Here is a 23,417-nt window from a genome sequence, read left to right as displayed (position 1 = left end):
TCTTCACCCAGGCCAAAGAAGGGAAGGGCCCTCTCAGACCATCTGGCTGACCCCTTGCACACTAAGAACCAAGTTGGCCAATGAGAACCCTGGTAGCCCCACACACACATCCATTTAAAGGGGCATTTCTGTGGTTGGTTCAGGCATTCTTTGTGTCCTCCAAAATTCCTCCTCCTGTGGCAATCAGTGCCAATCATCAGGCTCACTGCCATTATTAGAGTCTGACTTGGAGGTGGGCAAGAACTTGTGAGGCCGTTGGCAATCACATCCCATAGTATATAATCCAGCCTTACAGAGAGCCTCATCCACACACCTTTTTTTCTTTTTCTTTCTTTTTTGAGGGGTCTCCTAGTCTTTCCCTTCTCCGTATCCCTCCCATTATCTCCTATATAAAAGAGAGGAAGAACGTGAAGGAGCCAGGAAACTTGACAGGTCAGACCAGAGCCACCTCTGGTTCCTTACTTAGAGGGCACAGTGTGGCTCTAGCACCTCCACCCTGTCAAGGAGCCTGCTGCAGTACCTGAGAATAGCCTCTGGAGATTGGCAGGTAGACAAGGGGATAAGGTGGCCCAAGATGAGTAATAAAAAACTAAGTAATTCCTACACATTTGTGGTGGCAAACAAAGAGTGTGTGGGAGCCAGATCTGGGTGGGGCTTAGTGGCAGGATGCTGTGTATAGAAAGGCTGAGGTCTGAACACACTGGAAAAGCAGAAGGTTAGAGAACAGGGGACACCATGCCAAGAGCATGCTATCTGCAGGCCAACTGGCTCAGCTAGACATAGGCCCCAGCTGTCACCCCTGTCCCAGGTGGAAGGATGGAGAAACAGAACAAAACCACGAGTTTGACCATGTGACTTTATTTCTTGACTTTACCCTTTCTCAGCATGAGGCCTGGTGGAAGCTGCTCTTCCAGCAAAGCCAGGCCTGGGACATGGTGCCTAGTAGGGTACAGGACACTCTCCAACTCAGTGCATGCCATCCAGCAGTGCACTGTTCAGACATTTGTAGAGGTAGATATACTGCTCCTGTGGGTAGACATGGACACGGTATGTCACCCACTTGCCCAAATCTGACAGAAAAAGGCAAACAGGGGTCTTCCAACCCCTATTCTATCTGGAAAGGGCATGGTGGTCCACAGAGCCACCTGGTGGTGACCTGAATGGGGTTACCTAACTGCCATCTGTAGCTGGGACAGAACCCGCTTGGATTTGATTCCTTTCATAGTAAGCCCCTCCCTGTTTGCTTCTTACCAGTGTTGGGGTCATGAGGCCACAGGCCTGTGACTGCTTCAGGGCCACATTGAAGACGTCCACAGTGCACTCAGTCCCTGCTTGCTGCAGCAGCTGTTCCATGGCCAAGAAGGTGCCCAGCTGGTTTGTGCCCTTGCTGTAATTGACCTAGAGTTAGAGGTGGGACCTCTGGGAATGGGGCAGTGTCTGGAGACATGGGAAAACCAAATTGAGTCCTAAGGACTGGGAAAGAATGCTAGGTTCTTAGTTAACCAGACAGGTTAGAACCCTACCAAATCCCTGGGGATGGAGGAGAGAAGACAGAGGCCTTGGAGACTACCCTTTGACCCATAACCCAAGTCAACTCATGACAATTGTTGTCAGCACCTGGAGTGGCTGAGCAGGGTCCCTGGCTTCTTGCTCTTGCCTCGGGAGCAGCACTGGCCCACAGCATCCAGGAAGGGCAGTAAGGTGGTAGCTGGGAGCTCACACCCAGACTCCCAGCATGGAAACTGCAAGCGTTGGACCTGCCTCTCTGTTCCAGTCTCCCCCTGGAACAAGGGCAAGGTCAACATTGGTGCTGGGGAGTGTGGCAGGGGGAAGCCAGTATGGGAATCTCATTATCACAGTCTTCCACCCCAAGCCCTGTGGTCTCAACACCTACATGTATGACTCTGAAGAGGGTACATGGCCATCCAGCTGTGTTGCTCTCAGACACTCTGTGCACTGTCACCATGTCTGTGACAACAGGCTGCATCTCCATTGGCCAGAAGTCTTGTGGCTGGGACCAAAACAGGCCTCTCAGTCAGCTTCCCAAATCTCTGCCCATGCCCCAACCAAACAGCACCACACACTCCCCCTTCCTCTGTCCCATTCCTGGAGGCACTCATCCTGTCCCTCCACTCCCCTCACCTTCTCTTTGGTATCAGGCAGGCCCAGGGAGACCAGCACGTGGGCGCCATGTTCCCACACCAGTTCCCAGAGCTCCTTCGGTCTGGCAAGGCCAGTCAGCACCACGTGGTCCCGACCAGAAGGCCCACCCTGCAGAGCACAGCTTTTTGGTTCCCAGGGATTGAGGTATCTCCTCAATCCCTGCTTGCTTTTGCCGTCCCACTGCTTGCTTTTGCCGAGGGTGCCCCTAAGACCCAGCCCCAGCCCAGAAAGCACAAATGCTCAGAGAGCAATCGACAGAGCTGCAAGATCAGCATCCACCCACAGGGAAGAGCCAGGCTTCCAGCACGTTGTCGGCAGGGCTCTCCTCCACCGTGGAGAACTGCATCTGAGAATGATCACCTGTGGAAGGATCGGGAGGTGAGGCTGCAAGGGGTCTCCAGCACACACTTGCTCCACTCCACCCAACAGTGTGTGGAGTGAGACTCACCAGAGACAACGCTGTTCTGATTATAGCCAGGAGGGGGCATCAGCGAGCCAGCCTCATACTTGATGGCCTGCTTCAGGAGCTGGGAAAGAGATGGGCATGGTGAAGTTGGGCGGGTAGAACTGTACCCCATTGTCACTCACTCCTTTACCCAAAGCATACCTTGTACTCCTTCAAGAAACCAGCATTGGCATTGGCTGCCCTCTTGGCACAAGCCTGTGCGAAATTCATCACAGAGATGGGGCCAGAGCTGGAGGATGGGGGGAGAAGGTTAGGGTTGTTCAGCCCCTGCTGCCAGGTCCTCTCTGCTGGGTCAGTGCACCAGAGCCCAGACCCTCGTGGGAATGCACGGGACACCAGTGCCCACCTGCCGGGACCTGAAGGAGGCTGACTTACTCTGAGGTGTCAGAGGGCCCTTCCAGAATCTTGTTCAGCAGGCAACTGTGCAGGAAGATGTACTGACTCTGCAGGAAGAGGGTAATGCCTGTTTAAATAGTCCTGGCCCAACCCACCAGCTAGGGATGTGGCCAGTGGGACTAGAGAGCCTTTGGGGAACTTTCCCTGCGTTTCCCACAGTGCTCAGGGTGGCAGGGGCCAGTCCCCTCTCTCCTTTTACAGAAAGGAACGTGGCAGTCCAGGTAAGATGGTGGTCTAGGAATGCCCCTCACCCAGGTGCTTCTGCATGACCCAGAACTTCTTTCCCTGCTCCTGGGAGGCCATCCACCCGCTCCCACGTCTTCTGGTCTAAGCTGCCCAGCCCAGTGTATGGAGCCCTCACCGGCGTCTGGATCATGAGGGGCCGGTGCAGCCGAAGCATGTACACAGTGTTGAACACGTCAACCATCTGCTCTTCCTCTAGTTGTTGCAGTAGCCGCAAGAGAGCCACAAAAGTGCCTGTCCGGCCCACGCCCGCGCTGTAGGAACAGCCCCTGAAGAGCTAAGTACTGGAGGGAAAGGGCTCCTCGAAATCCAGAACCCTTCCCCCACCCAAGGCCAGGCCCTTCACCTACCCCACCTGTGCTCACCTGCAATGCACCAGCGTGGGTCCCTTGCCCTGAGTGACCTGCACCTGCTCCCGTACCAGTTCCACAAACTTGAGCAGGGAGCTGGGAGCCTCTGGAACACTGTGGTCTGGCCAGGTGGTGAACTGTAACTGCTTCACCCGCCGCTGTTTTTGCTGGACATCCTGAGGACCGTGGGGGTCAGCCATGCCGGTTTTCTTAACCTCTTCCCTACCCCAGAAACCTTCCTCACCAATTCTTTCAGGGTGGAGGTTAGCTCTGCTTCAAATTGAGGGCCATAGCTACACAGCCCTTGTCCTTGCCTCAGCATGGACCTTTGACCCTCCTCTAGTCTCCTGGCTTATCTCTACCTCCCAAAGATGACCAGGACTGTTCTAGTGTCTGGCTTTCCTGCTTTAAGAGGCCCACAAGCTGTGGTGACAATAGGGGGTTGGAGTGAGCAGGGATTTCCAAGCTGAGCACAGGGTAGAAGGGCCTGCTCTTTCTTTGCGTCAGTGTGACCTTGGCGGGCTCAGTCTTTAGCCTTCACTGTGTCTTTACTCCTTCCCCACACGCTACCCAGGCTAGTGACCAAAATCTTGTGATCCTCATGTGGACCAGGAGAGAGAGTCTCAGCTTTCATGCCTTTCCCACCAGCCCGGTCCCCTAAGGCACATACGTGCTGCAGCTGGAATTCCCTCCTGGTCCACTCCTCCTCAGGCTCCTCTGCCAGGAGGTGGATGGTGATGTGACCATGAGTGACAGGGGTGGAGTTGGCTGGCCAGTAGTGCTCACACAGCACCTAGGATGAGGGGGTTCAAGAGAAGAGGCATGGTTTTGCAACAAGCCCTGTCAATGCTGTCCCCTACTGTACCCAGCCTCAATCATCACCATCCATCTTTTTGGTTCCTCTGATTCTAATGAAATTCTGCTCTTTGCTTCCACCCAGCTCTGAGATCATGTCTTCCAGAAGCCTCCCTCCTCTGGCTGTGCTCCGGTACCTTTACAGTCCTCTTAGGACTCAGTGTTGGCTTCAGCTCCCTTGGGAAACTGGACGACCCTGACTTAGGAGCAGTCTACCTTTTCCTTGTGGCCTCAACAGGAGGACACACTCAGCTACCTGTTTGCTCTGGACTGGCATTATACAGTACAGAGAGAAGGTGGCCCTGGGCTCACAGAAGAGCCTTCTCTACCCTACACTGCCTAGAGTAAGTGACCAGGAGGAACTGAATCAAGCCAGGAACTCATGAGCCTGGTCCTTCCCCCATACTTCCCCATCCTAAGTGATCCTGAGAATCCCCCACCAACTAACTCCCAGGCCCCATTCTTGCTTGTGTGGCCCGAAATTGCAGGGAGCGGGGAGTGGGGAGGAGTGTGAGATCCTGCAGTGCCACCTGGTGGTCATTCTGAGAAGCTGCAGGGCACTTACCCGCCCGTTTTCCATGCCCACAGTCAGCATGATGATCACGTGGACTTGCTGCTCCCATACCAGCCTCCAGAAGTCCTCTACCGTCTTCTTGAGTGGCCCCTGAGTGGCGATGAACTCCTGTGGGTGGCTGTAGCCCTAAGGTGTGAGGTGCAGAGCAGGTACATGTTACCAGACAAGTTACCATCAAACATTCAGCAGTGGATATGATCATGTATGACCCACAGGAACTGTGATCATGGAGGGTGATCTGGAGGACACTGACACCACCCATGTCCCTTTTGGAAGGGGTAAGAAAAAATCCATGAAAATACAAAATTCTGACATGCTAGCAACAGTCTACCCAGTCACCCTCTTCATTAAGCTTGGGGCGACTTTGTTATTTAGTGACAGTGATTTATGATGTAGCCCAGGCTGTCCTTAAACTTCCAATTCTCTTGCTTCAGTCTTGTATGTGCCGGAATTTCAGGTGTGTGCCACCATGCCTAGCTCCAGAGTGACCTTCCTAAAGCTAAATTGTGTGTGTATTATATGTGCAAATATATATATATATATATATATTACTTGATGTGTGTGTGTGTGTGTGTGTGTGTGTGTGTGTTGTGTATTGCCATTGCCTGGCAGATTGAATCAAAGCCTTCAGTGTAATAATCAAGGTTATCCTTTATTCTGTTCAAACCCACCTCCCACCACTTGACTCTGCAGCCCACTGGCCACACACACACACACACACACACACACACACCCTGGGCTCCTTTGCAGGTATGTGTGTATAAGGTTAAGACACTCTGCATCCTGGGGGCCCAGAATAGAGCCCAGCACACAGCAGCCCTCCCCAAACGCTTGCCAGATTAGCCTAAAGAAGCATGGACTGGAGATACTCCTACACAGCTAGCACAAAACAGTGTCCTGCAAAACCCCAGTAAGAATGTCCCCAGGCCCACAGGTGGCCCTTACTGGGATGAAGTTGGCATTGATGTAGTCAGAATGAGGTTCTCCTGCCATTGGGCTCAGTCTGACCCTGGAGTGGTCATCTGCAGAGAAGAGATGACATACCTTTGGAACCAGCACATGTAGCCCCTCCTTAGGGCCAAACTCAAACCCACTGCCCATACCTCCCTCCTGCTCCCAGCATTTGCTCACAGGGCAGCACGTGTGGGTACCGGTTCTTGGAGGTGTTGTCAGGATGCTCAGCCTCTAGGCGGGGCTGCTCCCTGCCTACCTCCTTCAGCTCCTATGAAGGCAAGGCAGGTCCTAGTCAGATCCATCTCACCCCATAGCAGACAGGGTAAGGGTGGTGAGAATAAGGCTGGGAGGAAGGCCCATTCCAGCCCAGCATAGATGCCCTGGTCCTCTCTCTTTGAAGCACTGGATGACACAGAACTTACCTCAAACTCCTGAAAGAAAGCCTGGTGTGCATGTGCACTCTTGGCCTCATAGCTCTGCCGGAAGCTATGGATGGGGATGGGCCGATGGGTCCGCCTGGCAGTAGAGAAAAGGAATAGAACCCAGCTTTGTGTGTGTCCTGCCCTGCCCTGCCCTGCCCTGCCCTGGGAGACAGATGCTGAACTAGCTGTACAATGTGGCCTCGGGGAAGGTGGACATTGGACAGGCAGACCCTGGGCTGCCCTGCCCTCCCTGTGTAGAAGAAAAAAATTCTCCAGGACCCAGCAGACCCACAAACCCACAGAGTGAAAAACTGAAAGAGGGGAGCAGTGAGGGAGACAGGCCAGAGGCTAGAAGTGCATATACACGTATGCCAGGGGACACAGCTTGTTTCCTTGCTTATTTTGGAGTTTCTTTGGTATTGGGGATCAAAACTAGGGCCTGCACATGGTAGGCAAGTGCTCTACCTCTGAACTACAGCCAGCCTAAATGGGGGTCAATTCAACTGGAAATCAATATGAGGAAGAGATGTGGCCCAATTCAATCCATTTAGTTTTCTCCGGCTTTCACTTTACCTTTTATAGTGTATTTTTAATTCCTATCAAGTTGCCTTTTATAATGTTTTTTTTTCACAAAATACCTTTTTTTTTTAAGGTCCACATGGTTTGTCAGAAAGCCAGACAGCCGGGTCTGGGTCATGTGATGCTTAATATATGTACCACCTTGGCTGGTTCATGGCGCCTGAATTCTAAACGGCCTGAATTCTAAACGGCCTGGATGCCGTGAAGACATTTGTGGATGGGATCAACCTTTAACTTGTCTGACCAACTCTGATTTTTCTTTAGATCATATTAATCTTTTACCCTATTTTTGGCATGTATGGATATGTGATCACATGAAGCTAAGATGGGGTGCCATTCTCAGTCACTCTCCCCTTATTCACTGAGTAGGTGTCTCTCCGATGAATCTAGAGTTCACCATTTTGGCTATTCTAGCCAATTTGCTCCTCAGATCTCATCGCCACCTTCTGAGCTCTGCAATTACAGGTGGGCTGCCATGCCCAACCGACCCCCAGCTCCCACACTTGCATAGCAACTGCTTAACCCATGAACCATCCCTCCAGCCCTCTTTGGCTCTTTGAAAGCAACAGCTGCGCAGGTCAAGCAGGCGGTGCTCCTTTGAGCGTGGGCCTTGTCCAAGCAGTTAAAAGCCGCCATATAAGCAAAACTGACCTGTCCTCACTAGGGGGAGCCCTGCCAGCAGGTGCCTTCAGACCCTTCTCTGGGTCTCTGGCCAGCTACCTCATCAGCTCCCCACTCCTTGGTCCTATCTCTCTGAAAGCCTTGACTTCTAGAGTGAGTTTGAATAGGAGGAAAAAGCAGAAGGGCTGAAAGAGAGAGGGGCACTGGTTGAAAAGCCTGAGAAGAGATGGGGGCGTGGCCAACAAAGACTAGAGAGCCCCTGTTTGGTGCAACCCCAGGAAGCTTTGCAGAGTCGCCAGCACACTGTGGTAGGTTCACGCTGCCTCAGTATCACTGGGAAGAAGCATGTTTCAATGCACTTACCGAAGGTTGTAAGGCATCAATTCATGGGAAAAACCATCCTTTTCCGGCCTGTGACAGTGCAGAGGCAAATAGAAGGCAATGGAGGGTTATGGGTTAGCGCCGGCAGGCCAGTCAGTCACACTAGGCTTCCCAGCCCCACCTGCACCCTCCTCACCTTGGTCCTTTCAGGCGCCACCAGCACAGCAAGCACAGCACTGCACACACAATGAAGATGCAACCTGCCACAGTCCCCGTCATCACCGTCACGGGCACTGCCACCAGAGAGACGCTGGCTTGGGGCTCTGTGGAAGGTAAGGGAAGATAGGACATGGCAACTTCCCAATTGATCGTGCAGGCCGTGCTAGCCTCTCCCGGACTTGGTCCTTCTAGGTCAACCTGTGGTTCACAACCCACATACTGGATACTTACACTACAATTCGTAACAGTAGCAAAATCACAATTAGGAAGGAATATGAAGCAACAAACTAATTTTATAGTTGGGGGGTCACCACAACATGAGGAACTGTATTAAAGGGCCACAGCATCAGGATGGTTGAGAACCATCGCTCTAGATAGAGAATACAGTGATCTCTCTCCATACTCCCAGACACCAAGCAGCCCAGAAATGTCTGTCTGGGGTTGGGGGCTGGTGAGATCAGACAGACAGACTGCTTTCCTTCTAATGCCTACTCATATTCCACAGACTCTCTCCCTTACACCCTCAAGAGGAATGGGGTTGAAGGCCAGGCTTCCTGTATCTTCTAGAACTATGCCATCTGCTGCAATAACCAGCAGCCATGTGGGGTTCTCAAGCACCCACAGTGTAGCTACACCAATTTAAGATCTGTGCAGAGTGAGCACACATGAGAGGTCAAAGGCTCAGAGGAAATATATGGAAAAGATCTCAGTGGTTTTTATTTGCTTGGTTTTTGCTTTGTTTTGTTTTTTAGACAGAGTCTCAAGTATTCCAGCATGACTTCCAACCAAATATTTGAGGAGGGCCTTGAACTTCTGATTCTTCTGTATATATGTTTCTCTTATTGGTTGATGAATAAAACACTGTTTGGCCAGTAGAGGCAGGAAGATAGGCGGAGGTAGGAGACAAAGAGGGACTGAGCTTAGGCTGTGGAGAGAAAGAGAGAGGCGCGGGAAGGAGAGACACCATGTCGCAGAGGAAGGGGTAACATGTCCAGACCCTTCTCCAGTAAGATAAGACCACGTGGAAATACTTAGATTAATAGAAATGGGTTAACAATTAAAACAGAGCTAGGCAATAAGAAGCCCTGGCCATCTGCCAACAGTTTATAATTAATATATGTCTCTGTGTGTTTATTTGGGGCTGAGGTGGCAGCAGGAGCAGGCGGGACAAGAAACTCCAGCAACACCAGTCTCAACCTTTCAAGTGGTAGGTAGGATTACTGGTGTGGCCCACGGTACCCCTTTTATTGAGGGCTACGGATCCAACCTAAGGCTTAGTCTATGTTAGGCAAGCAACCCACCACAGCCTCTCAATCACTTTTTAATTGATGTTTAATTTTAAATAATATTTAATTAAAATTAACTTAATGTTAAATATTCTGGCTTAAATGAAACAGTTTCTAAAGATAAATGTTACTCCTTTCTATTGTGTTTGTTCCCTGTTCTTTGTTGTTGTGCTGTTTATTTGTTGATACAGGGTCTTAACTATAAAGCCCTGGCTGGCCTGGAACTGGGCAGTATCAAGGTAAGCATAGAGCGGTGCCTGTCTCTGCCTACCAGGGGGATGAGGTGGGGGTGGGATTAAAGGCATATGCCCCCACACCCAGCCATCTCTTTCTGTTTAGTTTCCAGTGTACCTACCAGGAAATTCTAAGTTAGATATACTGTTTGGCTACATTGGAGTCTCCCCTGACATTCCTTTTGGACAGAGCTGTTCTTGAACACAGGGGTCCTGGAAGTAGCCAGTTGCAGAAAGTGACACAGGAAGGTGCAAGGAAGCTATGCACAGTAGCAAGCCCCTCAGTGTTTCTGCCTCTCCCACACTTGATCTCAAACTCCATCCAGGTCTGGAGTCTAGTGCACCTCACTGAGCTTCTGGTCCCCAACACTACAGGCAGCACTTGGCCCCCAGGAGCCTAAGCTCAGTCCCTCCTGCCTCTGACTGCAGTAGACTGGATATCAGCACTCCTCCCATCTCCAGTGTCTAGCCAGAACCAAGCCAGGTGTGAGGCCTACCTGAGAAGGCCGAGAAGGTGGTGATGGTCTCGGGAAGGCTCAGCCTGCTGAAGGCTGCAACACTGAACCTGGGACAAAGAAGCAGGACTTTATGCTGAGAAGGAGCAGCCAAGAAGGAACCCTTGCTGAGAAATAGCAATGCCTGCTTCAGCCAGCTAGTTTCCATCTTGCCCTGTTTAGAGGTTGGACAGTCTGTTCCCCATCACCCTATGAAGACCACCTCTGGCCTGTCCTGAGAGCAAGAGGTAGCCCTAGATATTGGGATCTGGAGAACCTTGGGTTTTTCCTGAAAGTCCCCAAAGAATCCATCCCCTGATTAGTTTTAACATAAAGAACCATGTAACAGGTGGGCATTTTCTTTTTTGCATTGGTGCCAGGAAAACTGATCCTAACTATGGACCCTTGTGGACTAGCACTTGCATTCTGTTTGTGACTCTGTCCTTATCTATTGTTGAAAGAACATGGGCCCAAAATGGAGTTTAGAGTACCCACCCCCTAGCCCTAGACCTCACCTATACTGGAAACCCGGCTTGAGATGCCCATTGCATATCTCCTGAGTATGTCCACAGTCCTCTGTACCCACAGGCACTGTCCAGGATCTTGGCACAGCCCAAGGCCCTGGGTAGAAGGGGTTGGGGAACAGGACAGCCATATAGGAGTCACGACCTCCATAGTAGTGGTCATACCATGTGTAGTTGACAGATTCCCGGGAAGGTCGGGTCACTGTAAGAGGAATGGAAAAGAGGCAGAGCAAGATAAGCAGTAGGTCGGGTCTTATTTCTTTCTCCAATATGTATTCCACTCATAAGACAACACCACTCTTTTTTTTTTTTTTAGGTTTATTTATTATGTATACGGTGTTCTGCCTACATGTGTCCCTGCAGGCCAGAAGAGGGCGCCAGACTACATTACAGATGGTTGGGAACCACCATGTGGTTACTGGGAATTGAACTCAGGACTTCTGGAAAAGCAATCAGTGCTCTTAACCCCTGAGCCATCTCTCCAGCCACACACACACACACACACACACACACACACACACACACACACACACACACACACCACTCTTATCCTCAATAACAGCCAAGCCCTTTCCTGTTACAGCTGGCCCTGGTGCTGGCTGGCTTTTCATCCAGTCTCTCGGCTGTGCCAGCACAGCCAGGCTCTACCCAACCCTTTCAAGCCCAGAACTCACATGACATGTTGCTGGTGACAATTATGCCATACCACTGGATCTGCCCATCATCTTTCCCAAACATGCCACGTGTGACTGTCACACCCGTCCCTGTCCCCAGCTCCAGCTGGGGGGCCTCGGCTAGCTCAGGGGGGTGCCAAACTAGGGACAGAGAAGGGGGAAAGAAAGGCCTTGACCCAGCATCTTCCAGCCTCCAGGGCATGCCTTCCTCTACCCTCCTCTACCCGGCACCTGGTAACAAATGGTTAGTGAACAATTAAATAAGGCCTAGAAGGGTTCTCGGGTTAGGGTACCAGGACATAATGCTCCAAAACACAAGAAAGGGGTCAAGGAAGGTGCCAGGTCTGTGGTCAAGGAATGCCCCAGGCAGCCCGGCTTAGCAGAAGGACATCCCCAGGGAAAAGCGATAAAGAGAATCTATCACCACAGAAAGTGCCTACCCTCAGTGGAAGTAGTGCACACCAGAGTGACTGCCCTGCTCCATAGATTATTCCTGCCCAGCACAGTGAGGCTGAGGCGGTAGGAAGTGGCGGGCATCAAATTGGGCAACAGGAGAGCATCCTCTGAGGTGTTGACCTGGAAGACAAAGTGAGCACTCCCTCCCCCCACCAGCTGCTCTACTGCCACCAGACATGCATCCACATCTCCAACAGGCATCGTCCAGTTCAGGACCAGGTGGGTGGCCCCAGGCTGGCACAGCACATCTTCCACAGGGCCAGGCTCTGGGGGAACAAAAAGCTCACATTGTGTAGGTGTCAGTGTTCTCTAAGAGGATACCATTGGTCCAGGGACTCTCAAAATCAGAGGGCACAGAGGGCTGGCATTTATGCCCATAGAAGGGGCATCACCCTCATGGAGAAACAACTTGTCTTTGGGGAATTGTTGCCCATCTGGAGAGACATAGGAGGCATAACTTGGGGCAGGGGTGGACAAGACATCTTCCCGGGAGGAGTGGGCTGACTCAGAGTAGAAAGGCAAGACCCCCTTAAGACACAAAACCTACCCACAGATAGCACTACAGGGTGAGTGGATGCCTGGAGCGGCCCTGCCTGACACTTCACAAACATCAAGATGGTATGTCCCGGTGTGAGATGCGTCAGAATGAGGTGGTCTTGGCCTGGTGACAGGGGTTGCTCCCATGAGAGGTGTCCGGCATCCGAGAGTTGGGCATGGCATGTCCCCTGCCCCAAGGGGCCACTGGGCCAGGCCAGGTTAACCACAGCACTGCCTGCCTGCATTGACACGAGCAACTCATTGGGTGTGAGAGGGTCTGTGGAGAGAAGGCGGCAAGCAGGTCAGCCAGGCCCCTGGCCTAGTCCTGAGACTGCCTGACACAGTGCTGGGGTTCGCTGACCTCATTCAAGGCCTTCTGTGTGGAGTTGGGACACGGGACTCACATGGAGCTAGCTAACGTGTCCGGGATCCCCTCCCCCATTGCCTTTTCACACCTACTCACATGTCCAAGCAGAAACATTGCTTGCTGCCGCGTAAAGGGGCCCAGCCCAGGAGATGACCTCCACTTTGTACTTAGTGCCAGGAGTCAAACCCGAAAAGGTTGTGCTGTTTGCCTTGGACCCCATGATGCTGGTGGCTGTCCGGGCACCCTCCTGGTATAGGGACACTTGGTAGCTGTGCCGGCCCCCAGGAGCATGGACCCAGAGTGCTTGGAGCTGGGTAGGAGCTTCACTAGTCACATTTACCAATGTGGGGGCTAAAGGAGCTGCAGGGAGAGCGAGTGGGGGAGGGGCACAGATAGAGATAAAATCGCCTAAATTAAATGTCTCCCCACAAAAAGACTGCTGCCCCCCCCCCGCCCCCGCTCCCTCCATCCTTTCCCCAGAGCCTAAGAGTTCGGTGTAGTTTAGGGCAGCGTGTGAGTGACTAGACTCTGAAACAGACCTACCATTTATCCTAGGCAATGGGAAGCTCAAAGTTTATCACTCTCTGGCCCTGCCACCTCCCTCTGGGAGTCAAAGCTAAACTCAGCAGCCCAGGAATGATGGGTGGCCCTTCCCAAACCCCACAGCCAGGGAACTTGAAAACCTGTGTGTAGACAGGTGTTTATCTGGGGCCTAGGCACTGCCTCATCCACCTTCAAAGCCTGAAATCTGGGTCATATGATCTTGGCCTAGTCATACGGTAATGCCCCTCTTTAAAGATGGGGAAACTGAGGCTCAGGGAGAGTAAAGGTCTGTTCTCAGAGCCAAGCAACAGCTAGAAGCCAGGTTCCCTGGATTCCAGGCCAGACTTCTACCTAGTTCCCTCCAGATGTCTGAGGTCCCACAGTCCTTAGGGGAAGTCTGAAGGACAGTGATAGTACCCCAGGCGAAAGAGGGAAGCTAAAAGGGAAGGTACAGGCAGGCCTGGAGATTCCCCTGTGGAGAAGGTTGTAGTGGGAATAGGAGGTCCCAGCTACTCATTGCCCCCAAGAGCTCTGCAGGCTAAATAAGCCCAAGAAGTCAGATTGGTGAAAAAAAGGGGCTTCCAAACCCAGCTCTACAGGCCCTGGGATCTCTTAGAGGGTGCTTCCCATATACTCTGTATTTCTATGGCTGCCCTGCTATGTAGGGCTGGGGTTGGCTATGGCAGGGAGCATCTCTTCTGTTCATACTGCCTGAATAAAAATTTCAACTTTCCTTATAAGGCTAAGGAGAATAGAAAAAGTTGCCTTCTCTCTGTGTGCCTCAAATCCCTCACCTATGAATCAAGGTCACACTCCTAAGCTTGTCACAGTGAGTACATGACAGAACATGGGTAGGGCAATAAGCAAGATGCCCAGTGAGTACTATAGCTATTGTTATTAATGGTTCACAGCCCAGGCAGAGGTGGGCTTCTGGAGAATGGTGTGGCACTGGACAAGGGACAAACACAGGCGTCCCTATGAAGGGCCTTTGAGGAGTTTCCTGGTGCCTCAGAATCAGGAGACAGACCCCACAGACAGCCTAGCTTTCTTCTCACAGGCTCAGAGTCCCTGGGAGCCCAAAGAGTTGACAAAGAAGATTATGGGGGTCACTTACGTGTCCAGCCTGTAGCGTTGGCACTGCTACTTTCCTCGGAACCCCACAAGGTAGCCAGCTGTACCTGGAACTCAGAGCCTGCAGCCAGCTTGGCCCAGGAGAAGTTCCGGGCCTCTCGGGACAGAATCTTCTCACTTTCCAGTGCCAGCGGCCTCAGCCTGTAAAGCCGCAGCTGAAAGCCATCCCTGCCACCTTGTGGGTGACTCCAGGAAGCCCTCAGTGTTGCAGGCTGGGTGGAAAAGCCCAGGCTCAGGTTGGTGGGAGGAGCAGGGCCTTGGAGGACAGGAAGGGACAGATTCAGGATAATGCAAATGCTCCTTCAACAAACAAGCTCCCATAGAGAGTTCCAATTTCCAGGAGGTTTTAGCCTTCCCAGGAAAACCTCTTGCAGAGATGGGGCCTAACACTTGCCCTTTCTTCATACCTGCCTCCTACCTTGAGGTATGTTGTCTCCCTAAGCACGTGTCTGGTTCATGTCACTTGCTTGCTCTACAGCCAGTTCAGTGCCAGTTCCCTCACCCTTCAGGGCCTTTCACTGACAGCATGGTGTCTGTCACAATGTCTCTAGACTGTGTACCTTTGAGCAAGCTTAGTTCAGACCCTACAGCCATCCTGCCTAGAGACACAGGTTTCTTTTTCAGTTCATCTCCCTCCTCCTCTTGGAGCCTTGCCTGACTCCCTAAGCAGGGTGTCCCTAATATGAGTGTGAAAAGATCGAGTCAAGCTACATAAAATCCCTGATACTCAGCCATGCTAATCTATAAGAAAACAGTTTCGTGTGATTCAACTAGTACAACATGCATATCCCTACTAATAAGCTTATATTTATAATAATATGATATAGAAAATTATATATATATCATCAGTATATGAACCATGTTGGTCAGTCTTCCTTTCTGGACATGTCCATAATCTTTAGCCTTAGCACCTAACCCTATACCTAAAAATGAGAGGCATTAAATAGATATTTGTAAGCAGGATGGATAAAAGGATAGAGACGCATGGATAGATGGCCGGATGAGGGGCCACATGGATGAGTAGGTATGACTAGTCAACTGCATGACAGGAGGTAGAAAGCCCTTGATTCGGGAGACACCTGTATTTTCACTCCTATCACAGTAGAGCAGAGAGCAGAGGACACAAGCCCACATGCGCAGTGCTGGGCAGCCTCCCTAGGGCAGGGTAGGAACTCACGGGTGCAACTGTGGATCTTCCGCAAGTTGGAGCTGAGGTTCCCAGCCCAGGCCCATGCTGACACAGTGTAGCAGGAGCCAGGTACCAGAGACCTTAGGGTCAGGCTGGAATTGTCAGGGCCCAAGTCAACAAGGTTGCCAGGTGACCTCTGGCTGCCATCCTGATGCCAGGTGAACTTGTAGCCTTCCTGCTGTCCTGGTGCTGGGACCCAACGGATAGTCAGGTCAGATGGGCTACTCCTGTTAATGACCTCCAGCGACTGCGGTGGCAGGGGACCTGAAGAGGGGACAATTTGGCAAGGGGCCATGTCACAACCCCGTGATACCCTCTGCCCTGCTCTGCTGAGCCTCTCCTTTACTCTAACTTCCCTCTCCAAGATCCGATCCTCCAGTCCCAGGCCCAAAGGCCTCAGACATTGGCACTCACGTGTGTAGCCTGTGATGCTCTGAGTGATGTCTCCCACAGATGAGGCAATGTCCACCCGGTAGTGGGCGCCAGGAACCAAGCCACAGAAAGTGACATGAGTGGCACCAAAGGGCACAGAGATGTTTCCTAGGAGGCCTGGGGCATCAGCAGCATAGAGTAGTGCCCGCCTCCCAGGCTGCTTGGTAGCTTCCAGTAGTCCATCTAGCCACAGTCTGGCACCAGGACTTTCCCTGGGGAGTGCAGCAGGCTCTGGAGAAGAAGCAGGCCCTCAGAAAGTGAGGACCCTGGTCCCTCTGGCTGCAGATTCCCTATGTGGGAGTCTCCCAGCCTGAGCCCTACTCCAACCAGACTCACCAGCCAGCCAGGTACTGGCCTCTATCCAGGCATCATAAGGTCCAGCTAGAACCTTCAGCCTCAAGGTGTAGTGTCCGAGAGGCAGGGGTCCTGGGAATACAGCATTGCACTCTTCAGGGCCCAGAGTACTAGTATTCTCCACTGGCCCACTTAACTTCAGCACATAGCTGTCCCGGGCTCCTGGTCCTGCCTCCCAGCTTGCCCAGAGCTCATTAGGCAAGGGAGTCAGCACCAGGTCAGATGGGTGGAAGGGATCTAAGGAGACAGGGACAGATACAGTGGGTAAGAAACTCACCCGGTGCACTCGCCACTTTCTATGGGTACCTGCCAGCCTCTCATTTGGGTATTAACAGCATCATTTTCCATACTCCAGATGAACGCCAAGACCTGGCAGTTATCAATTGGCCTTGGGTAATGGTAACAGAAACAATAACTGATTGGGTGCTCACACGTGTGCCTACAATCATGATCGGGAGGATTCCACACTCGGTACCTCCCACAAACTCACCCTAACTAAAACACAGAGAAGGTAAACAACTTGCCCAGAGCCACAGTCAACAGATAGCAGAAACTTAACCACCACACAACTGTTTCTCAGAGTGGAAATATGGTATCATGGTGGCAAAGACAGGTGTCCAGCCTACGTTCAGAGTCACCACACTCATATACAGTATGACCTTGGCTTTGGACTCTCTCTCTCTGGGCCTATAGTAACATGGGATAGCAAGACCCATATTAGGCTCTTTGGGGGATTCAGTGGGAACACACCCAGAAAGTGGAAGGCTCAGAGCCTGCCTGGAGATGGTTCAATTGGTCATAACTATTATTACCACTGCCATCCCCTCAGGCAGTTGCTACCACAAATCAAACATATCTGTTATGTCCCTAGGTACTCACAGGTCCACTCGGTGGCATTGGGCCCCACAACCCAGTGGGGTCCAGCAACAGCATAAAGCCTCAGCTTATAAGGTGTGCCTGGAGACAGGTGGAGGAAGGTGTGATTGGAGACCCCTTGTTTGACCACTGCAGTCAGGTTGGTGGCCCCTGGGAAGTCTGTGAGCATCAGGTATAACGAGGTGGCCCCTTCAGAGACGTTCCAGAAGGCTTGTAGGCTACTGGTATCCAAGGCACGTAGTATTAGGTGATCTGGAGGCACAGGCTCTGCAGGAAGTATGGACAGAGCAGAGCCAGGCTTGAGGAAGGACTCTGGAGTAAGATACTGGAGCAGATGTGGCATGAGGGATCCCAGAAACCTAGCCACACTGCCTATGAGGATCCAGACTCAACATAGCTCTCACCTCCCCCCAGCCTAGCTGCTTCCCAGGGCCCTGGCCGGGCCCCCACTTTACCTGTCCATTGGTGGATGCTAGTCTTCGCTTGGAGACTGCCAGCCCAGGTGATAACCTCCAAGACATACTGACTACCTGGCAAGAGGTTGCCAAAATTGTAAGACAGGATGCCAGGGGACACTGAGACATTACATGCCAGCATTTGGGATTCCAGGTGGTAGAGGAGAAGTTGGTAGCTGTCTTGATTCCCAGGGGCTTCGCTCCATGAGGCTTCCAGGCTGGCTGGGCTCCCAGAGCTATGCAGCTGTAGTCCACGGACCTCTGATGGGGCTATGCCAAATGTCAAGAGAAGCAGTAAAGTCTATACAAAGGGCTCACCATTCTGGGAATTGTCCCCTTTGGTTTCTCTGCACCACCACCCTCCCCAACCCCACCCCACCCCCTGCCACCAGTCCTCTAGAGCAGTGGGCTCCTGCCCCAACCCCAAGTAAGACCACACCCCCTCCCTCAACCTGCCGACTTCATACCAGTTTGGGCAGTGAGGGTAACAGTGACATTCTGCCAACAGGGTCTTAGGACAGTCAATTCCAGCTGGTAGTGACTCCCTGGCACCAGGCCATGGAACTCAAAGCTAGACTCATTTGTATGAGCCTGGAGCGGCTGCCCTTCTGGAGAGCCCAAGGGGTTCAGACTCCTGAGGCTGAGGGCATAGTCCAATCCATATGGCTCTGCCGACACCCAGCTCAGAAACAGGCTGGAAGGCTTTCCTTGGCTGCTGACATTCACGCTCAGGGGTGGACCTGGGTGAGAGGGGTGCATGCACTCAGTCACCTAGCACTCCTTCTGCCCTGAAAAAGGATGGCAAAACCAGGGACCAGGAGGCGGCAGAGTCTAGCCGAGAAATTAGCCCTGTGACTGGCCCACTGCCCACCTCCAGAGCCCTCTCCTTCTCTCTCTAATGACACCTACCTCCACCCTCCTTGTCTGGGCTCTCTTCCAATGATGGGCATGGATCTTCCTATAGGAAGGAAAAGAGTAGGGGAAGCAGATGTGGAGAGGCCTCTGGAGGCCAGACCTCTGGGAAAGCCCATAGAGTAAGGATCTGGACCCGAGACAGGAGTCCCTGTGTGTCTGACTCCCACGTCCCCCATCCCACCACACACTACTGACGAGACATTTTCTGAAAGCATGCCACTATGCAGCCAGCAGGCAGGAGTCAGCAGCCTGGAAGGTTGGCGCAATCTGTTCTCCTGGCCTCTGTGCTGGCCTGGGTGGGAAGGGAGCAGTTTTTCTCTTCCATAATGTAGACCAGCTGTGGAGCCCCATGGAGAGGTGGAAAGCCTGGACATGCCTCAAAGAACAGGCCCACCCACCCTGCCCTGCCCCATGTCCACCTTACCTCTGCCAAAAGGCCCTGGAGCCAAAGAAGGGCAGCGAACAGGATCAGGGGCCTCATCTTGATGAAGTCTGCAGAGGCAAAATTGGAAGGCAGAAGGTGGAGCTAGACCCCCTTGCCCTGGTGATGGGCAGGCGGGCAAGGGTGGGAAGGGTGGAGTTTCAGATCGGTGCCAGGCAGCAGATCCTGACCCTAACCCGGCCTGGTCTGGGCAAGGCTGAGAGGTAGGAGAGAAGCAACATCTGGCCCTAAGGGTCTGCAATTCTCGGGTGGTCCACCAGCCCACCTCCTTCCTCTGCTTCTCCTACCCCCACTAGCTGTGCACAGTCAGCTCCCGGTGAAGGAAAATGTCCTGTGCTCCGGAGGAAGCCTGATAGGAGTGGTGGCCTTGAAAATGAACACACAGCAGAAGTGCCAGACTCCCCCACACTCTGTCCCTGGAAGAGGTCTGGGTCTCCATTTTCCCCCTCCCCTGTGCCTTTTAGTGTTTCCAGGGGTGAGAGGCTGGCAAAGCAGGCATGAGGCTGGCAGGCAAGCCAGCTGTGTGTGGCCCTTTTTGTCTGCCTCACTTGTCCTAATAGTCGGAGGCACAGAAGTACATCATACAGATCTAGAGCTCGCCTGTCCCTGGAACCCATCTCTCACGTCCCTCACTGCCCAGATAGGCAGCAGAGTGAGATCCGGAGACCAGCCTGAGGGCCCGTGCATGCGTGTGAGGAAAGAAGCTGGACTTGAACCAGGGACTTCTGACTCCATTGAGCAGAGAAGGCAAAGGGTGTTCCCATCCCCAGTTCAAGTCCTCTCTTCTAGGAAGCTTCTGGGAGTGATTGACATTTCTGGGGGCTTTGCCCCCTCCTCCTTATTTCTTCTATGTAGGTCAGCAGTACCCTCCTGGCTACCCGGCCCTCCCCCAGCCCTCACAGGCACTGCAGAGACCCAGCTGAGGCCTGGCCTGCGACACGAGAACTCAGACTCTACTGCTGTACCCACCCAGAGCCAGCTGCTCACCTGGTGCAGCTCACCCAGGTGCTCCTGCGCCAACTCAGCCGTGGGAAGGGACGAAGCAGTCGGGCCTCTGAGCCCTGGGAAGGAAGCCCAGAAATCAGCAAGCTCAGGAGTGGGGGGCGGAGGGAGGCTGTGCAGAAAAACAGACAGGTACAGACTCTGAATGCCGAAGCAGACGCCTCCTAGCCTGCTTCAGCAAGGAGCCCAGGCCTGCATCAGAAACCAGCTCTGCCTACCCGCTCCTGCTGCCCAGCACCAGGGGCTGCTGCCCGCCCCATCCCCACCGCAGCTCTGTCCAGCCCCTAACCTCAGAGCCTCCCACTGGCCTGGATGGGGTCCTGGAAACTTAGCACTGCAGACTCATCAAATTTTCCAGGCTGTGTACATGTATGTGTGTGTGTGTGTGTGTGTGTGTGTGCGCGCGTGTGCACACACGGCACTTCTAAAAGAGGCAGGGAAACTGGGGGTGGGGGAGAATGTCTCGGGCCTCAGTCTGGCCAAGATGTCAAGGAAACATCCTAACCTGGTCCTTCACCAACCCCACCTCATCTGGGGAAACCTCACTCTGTTTCTTCCAGAAGAGTCTCTGTGAGCAGCCACGATGGGCAGAGGTGGGGCAAAAGCCTCTTAACAGAAACTGAGCCGAGGAGACATAGCAGAGAGTGGGGGGGGGGTAAAGGGTTGGGGTCCCAAAGTCCCTGCAAAAGAGAGGCCTGTGGGGATAGACCATGCTTCATACCTAGTCTTATGGACCCAGCCTTGAGGGTTTGGGCCATACCAGCCTCACCCTGTTAGAGCAACCTTGGGGACAGGAGATAGCCTCAAAAGAGGGTAAAAAAGCAGCCCCCGCCCCGACCCCTGTGCCCAGGCCAAGATTCTCTATTCAGCAAAAATGTACTCCTCCCAGCAGCCACCCCCACAGACAAACCCACATCCTCTGCCTAGAAAACCCCTGGGGTCCTCCCAAGGTCTTGAAACCTACCGTCTCAGTGTGGAGTGAGCCGGCCCCAGCCAGGAGGCAGAGGACAGCAGAGGACTGGTCCTGGCATCCCAACTTCCAAGTGTAAACTAGCCTGGTCCCTCCTGGCAGGCAGCTGTTGTAGGCTGCTCTTCCGGCTCCTCCTCTGCTCTCCCACAGCCTGAAGCCAGGCCTTGGGCATCCCCCACACTAAAGGAAGATAATTACCGGGCAGATGAGAACAGGCACCCCCTCTTCCTCCTACAGACTGGGGAAGGTCACCAGGAAAGGGGGATGGTCCACCTTCTACTTTCGACTGAGCAGGTAGTGAGGATTCAGCAAGGGCCTGGAGGGGGCAGCCAGTAATGCACTGTGTGGGGACTGGCAAGTGTGCGTAAGCTGGCATCGAGGACAACATGGTGGGAAAGACTTAGAGGACCCCTGGGAGAAAAGGCCATTGTAGGACAGGTGGGGCAGGTAGCCATCCCTCTGGCCCTGGACTTGGGAGAAAGGAAGGGAATCTCCTTCAACTTGAAGTCATCCTGCCAGGGCACTGAGTTTGGCAGCAGGCATAGGTAGAGCAGGCTATTTCCTGGCACTTTGGGAAGGCTAGCCATGGTTTCTCTGTGCTGAGCTGGCATGGGCCATTGGAGTGGTGAGGGGTATGGGAAAATCCTTATACCTGCAGGCATCAAAAAGGTAGCAGGGGAGGGGCACCTGTCACAGAGGTGCAGCCTGGGCCTTGCTGGGGTGCCTCCGCAGCCTTCATGCTGTGACTTAACTGCCCTTCTCCACCCCACTCACCCTGCCTCCTTGGCTGTCTTCCGGACTCCTCCTTGGTGAGCTCTGTCTCCCCTACACTACCAAGGGCAAGCCCCAGCTTGCAGGTATGAGAAAGTATAGCTACCTCAGTATTTGAGGGGGATGGAAGCACTCGAACCTGGCATCCTAGGGCTTCTCCAGGGAGGCACTGGGAAGGACGGCTCAGGAGGAAAGTGTGAAAGATAGAGTGTGCCAGACCCAGGCCTCCTCCATCCTTTCCATACCCACCCAAAGCAGCCTGCAATGGTATAGGGGTGGGTGTGGGGTGACATCCTTTGCCTGGAGCTGCAGGGGACAAGGACTCCTGAGAATTGCAGAAGCACTAGGGACAGTTGTGGCCCCTGGGATGGAAATGTTGAGAGGGAAACCGGTGTTAAGGGCAAAGAGAGAGGGGCAAGAAATCTCTGGCTAGTCACAGGACCACAAGTGAGACTCCGTGGGATAAGCCCTTGCCCTGCTGTGGCCCCTCCCAACTCTGGCTAGGATCCAGGCAGACAGCATTCTGTACCCATGCTGAAGCAAGGGACTCTGCCCATTCTGGGTGCTGGGAGTAACTCCTTCTAGACCCTCTCCATTGCTAGAGTGGAACTTCCTAAAAAAGATAAAGGCTGGCTGGAAAAGGGAAGGAGAGGAAGGGATGACCTACACAGAGGCAAGACTCAGCCCATGCCACTTCCACCATCAGGTGGGGTTCCCTGGCTCCCAGCCCGAGTCGGTGTCTCCTGCTACTCAAGTCTGTGATTCCAAACACTGGGGCTGTGGGCAAAATGCTTCACAGGCCTCACTCCATCTTCCTGACAAGGGATTATTGTCCTTATTATCTTCCCCCAGGAGGAAGAAAGCTGTTGGGGAATCTGAGACTCAGGAAAGCCCAGGAACTTGGCCAAGGTCACACCGCCACTAAGCACCAGCTTGCTCATTAGGCAGGTCCCTCTGACTCCCAACTCTGACTTTACATTCTCTAAATTTGAAGATACTGGACCCAATCCCCAGTCAGAAAGACACATCTGCGAGGTGAGAGATAGCACTTGGCTAGCAGTGTGCCCTCAGCCCCCAGGTTTGGGAAGGTTCTGCAGAGGAGTGGGAGCCACCTTCAAGAGCATCCCGGCAGCATGGATAAGGTTCCAGAGACAGCAAGGAAGGGCAGACGCAGGATAAGGACGTGTGTCTTGTCCCACCTGAGGCCTATGGTGGAGACTCTAGCCACAAGCTTTCATGGATGCTCAGGCATCCAGGGAGAGGGAGTGGACAGGAAGGTGAGCAGAGACGAGAGAGAGAGAGAGAGAGAGAGAGAGAGAGAGAGAGAGAGAGAGAGAGAGAGAGAGAGAGAGAGAGAGAGCACCAGTGTCTTGCTAAATGCCTAAATTGACTCCTCATCCCACCAATTCCCTTCCCCATCTCCCAGCTTCCTTGCTCTCCCCAAAGCTCAGCTTCTAACTTCCTGAACCCCACTGGGCCCCCACCTGTGAGGGTCAAGAGGTAGGCTTACAGCCAGTAGGCTGAAGCTGTGAACTGGGGACACTGGGCAGACCTGTGGGGGAGGGGCTTCTCCTACTTCCTCCACCTCACCCCTGTGGTGTCC

At 53.1% G+C, this 23,417-nt stretch overlaps 1 protein-coding gene across 1 annotated transcript in view; it reads right to left on the bottom strand.

The window, feature by feature from the left end:
• Window positions 1-842: 842 nt before the first annotated feature.
• The window catches only part of LOC100762307 (receptor-type tyrosine-protein phosphatase V), a 33,956-nt gene continuing 11,381 nt past the window's right edge, over window positions 843-23,417 (bottom strand). Inside the window, exons 3-37 of the mRNA XM_027417528.2 lie at window positions 21,038-21,223; window positions 20,059-20,185; window positions 19,054-19,121; window positions 18,624-18,672; window positions 18,182-18,454; window positions 17,715-17,984; window positions 17,263-17,526; window positions 16,366-16,620; window positions 16,012-16,260; window positions 15,586-15,861; window positions 14,392-14,664; window positions 12,831-13,094; window positions 12,378-12,644; window positions 11,815-12,096; window positions 11,375-11,515; window positions 10,692-10,902; window positions 10,180-10,247; window positions 8,141-8,267; window positions 7,987-8,034; window positions 6,424-6,517; window positions 6,179-6,269; window positions 5,993-6,069; window positions 5,039-5,173; window positions 4,289-4,411; window positions 3,634-3,794; window positions 3,387-3,522; window positions 3,005-3,072; window positions 2,771-2,858; window positions 2,612-2,690; window positions 2,447-2,523; window positions 2,143-2,271; window positions 1,895-2,011; window positions 1,618-1,781; window positions 1,252-1,387; window positions 843-1,026 (exon numbers count right to left, since the gene is read on the bottom strand). Of these exons, the coding sequence (XP_027273329.1) occupies window positions 967-1,026; window positions 1,252-1,387; window positions 1,618-1,781; window positions 1,895-2,011; window positions 2,143-2,271; window positions 2,447-2,523; window positions 2,612-2,690; window positions 2,771-2,858; window positions 3,005-3,072; window positions 3,387-3,522; window positions 3,634-3,794; window positions 4,289-4,411; window positions 5,039-5,173; window positions 5,993-6,069; window positions 6,179-6,269; window positions 6,424-6,517; window positions 7,987-8,034; window positions 8,141-8,267; window positions 10,180-10,247; window positions 10,692-10,902; window positions 11,375-11,515; window positions 11,815-12,096; window positions 12,378-12,644; window positions 12,831-13,094; window positions 14,392-14,664; window positions 15,586-15,861; window positions 16,012-16,260; window positions 16,366-16,620; window positions 17,263-17,526; window positions 17,715-17,984; window positions 18,182-18,454; window positions 18,624-18,672; window positions 19,054-19,110 (5,109 nt within the window). The 5' untranslated portion in view covers window positions 19,111-19,121; window positions 20,059-20,185; window positions 21,038-21,223 and the 3' untranslated portion in view covers window positions 843-966. The remainder of the gene's footprint in view (window positions 1,027-1,251; window positions 1,388-1,617; window positions 1,782-1,894; window positions 2,012-2,142; window positions 2,272-2,446; window positions 2,524-2,611; window positions 2,691-2,770; window positions 2,859-3,004; window positions 3,073-3,386; window positions 3,523-3,633; window positions 3,795-4,288; window positions 4,412-5,038; window positions 5,174-5,992; window positions 6,070-6,178; window positions 6,270-6,423; window positions 6,518-7,986; window positions 8,035-8,140; window positions 8,268-10,179; window positions 10,248-10,691; window positions 10,903-11,374; window positions 11,516-11,814; window positions 12,097-12,377; window positions 12,645-12,830; window positions 13,095-14,391; window positions 14,665-15,585; window positions 15,862-16,011; window positions 16,261-16,365; window positions 16,621-17,262; window positions 17,527-17,714; window positions 17,985-18,181; window positions 18,455-18,623; window positions 18,673-19,053; window positions 19,122-20,058; window positions 20,186-21,037; window positions 21,224-23,417) is intronic.

This window comes from Cricetulus griseus, chromosome 5 (assembly GCF_003668045.3).
Source record: "Cricetulus griseus strain 17A/GY chromosome 5, alternate assembly CriGri-PICRH-1.0, whole genome shotgun sequence".
Taxonomy (NCBI): domain Eukaryota; kingdom Metazoa; phylum Chordata; class Mammalia; order Rodentia; family Cricetidae; genus Cricetulus; species Cricetulus griseus.
Note: the sequence above shows the minus strand (reverse complement) of the source record. Positions and strands in the feature narration are given on the sequence as shown.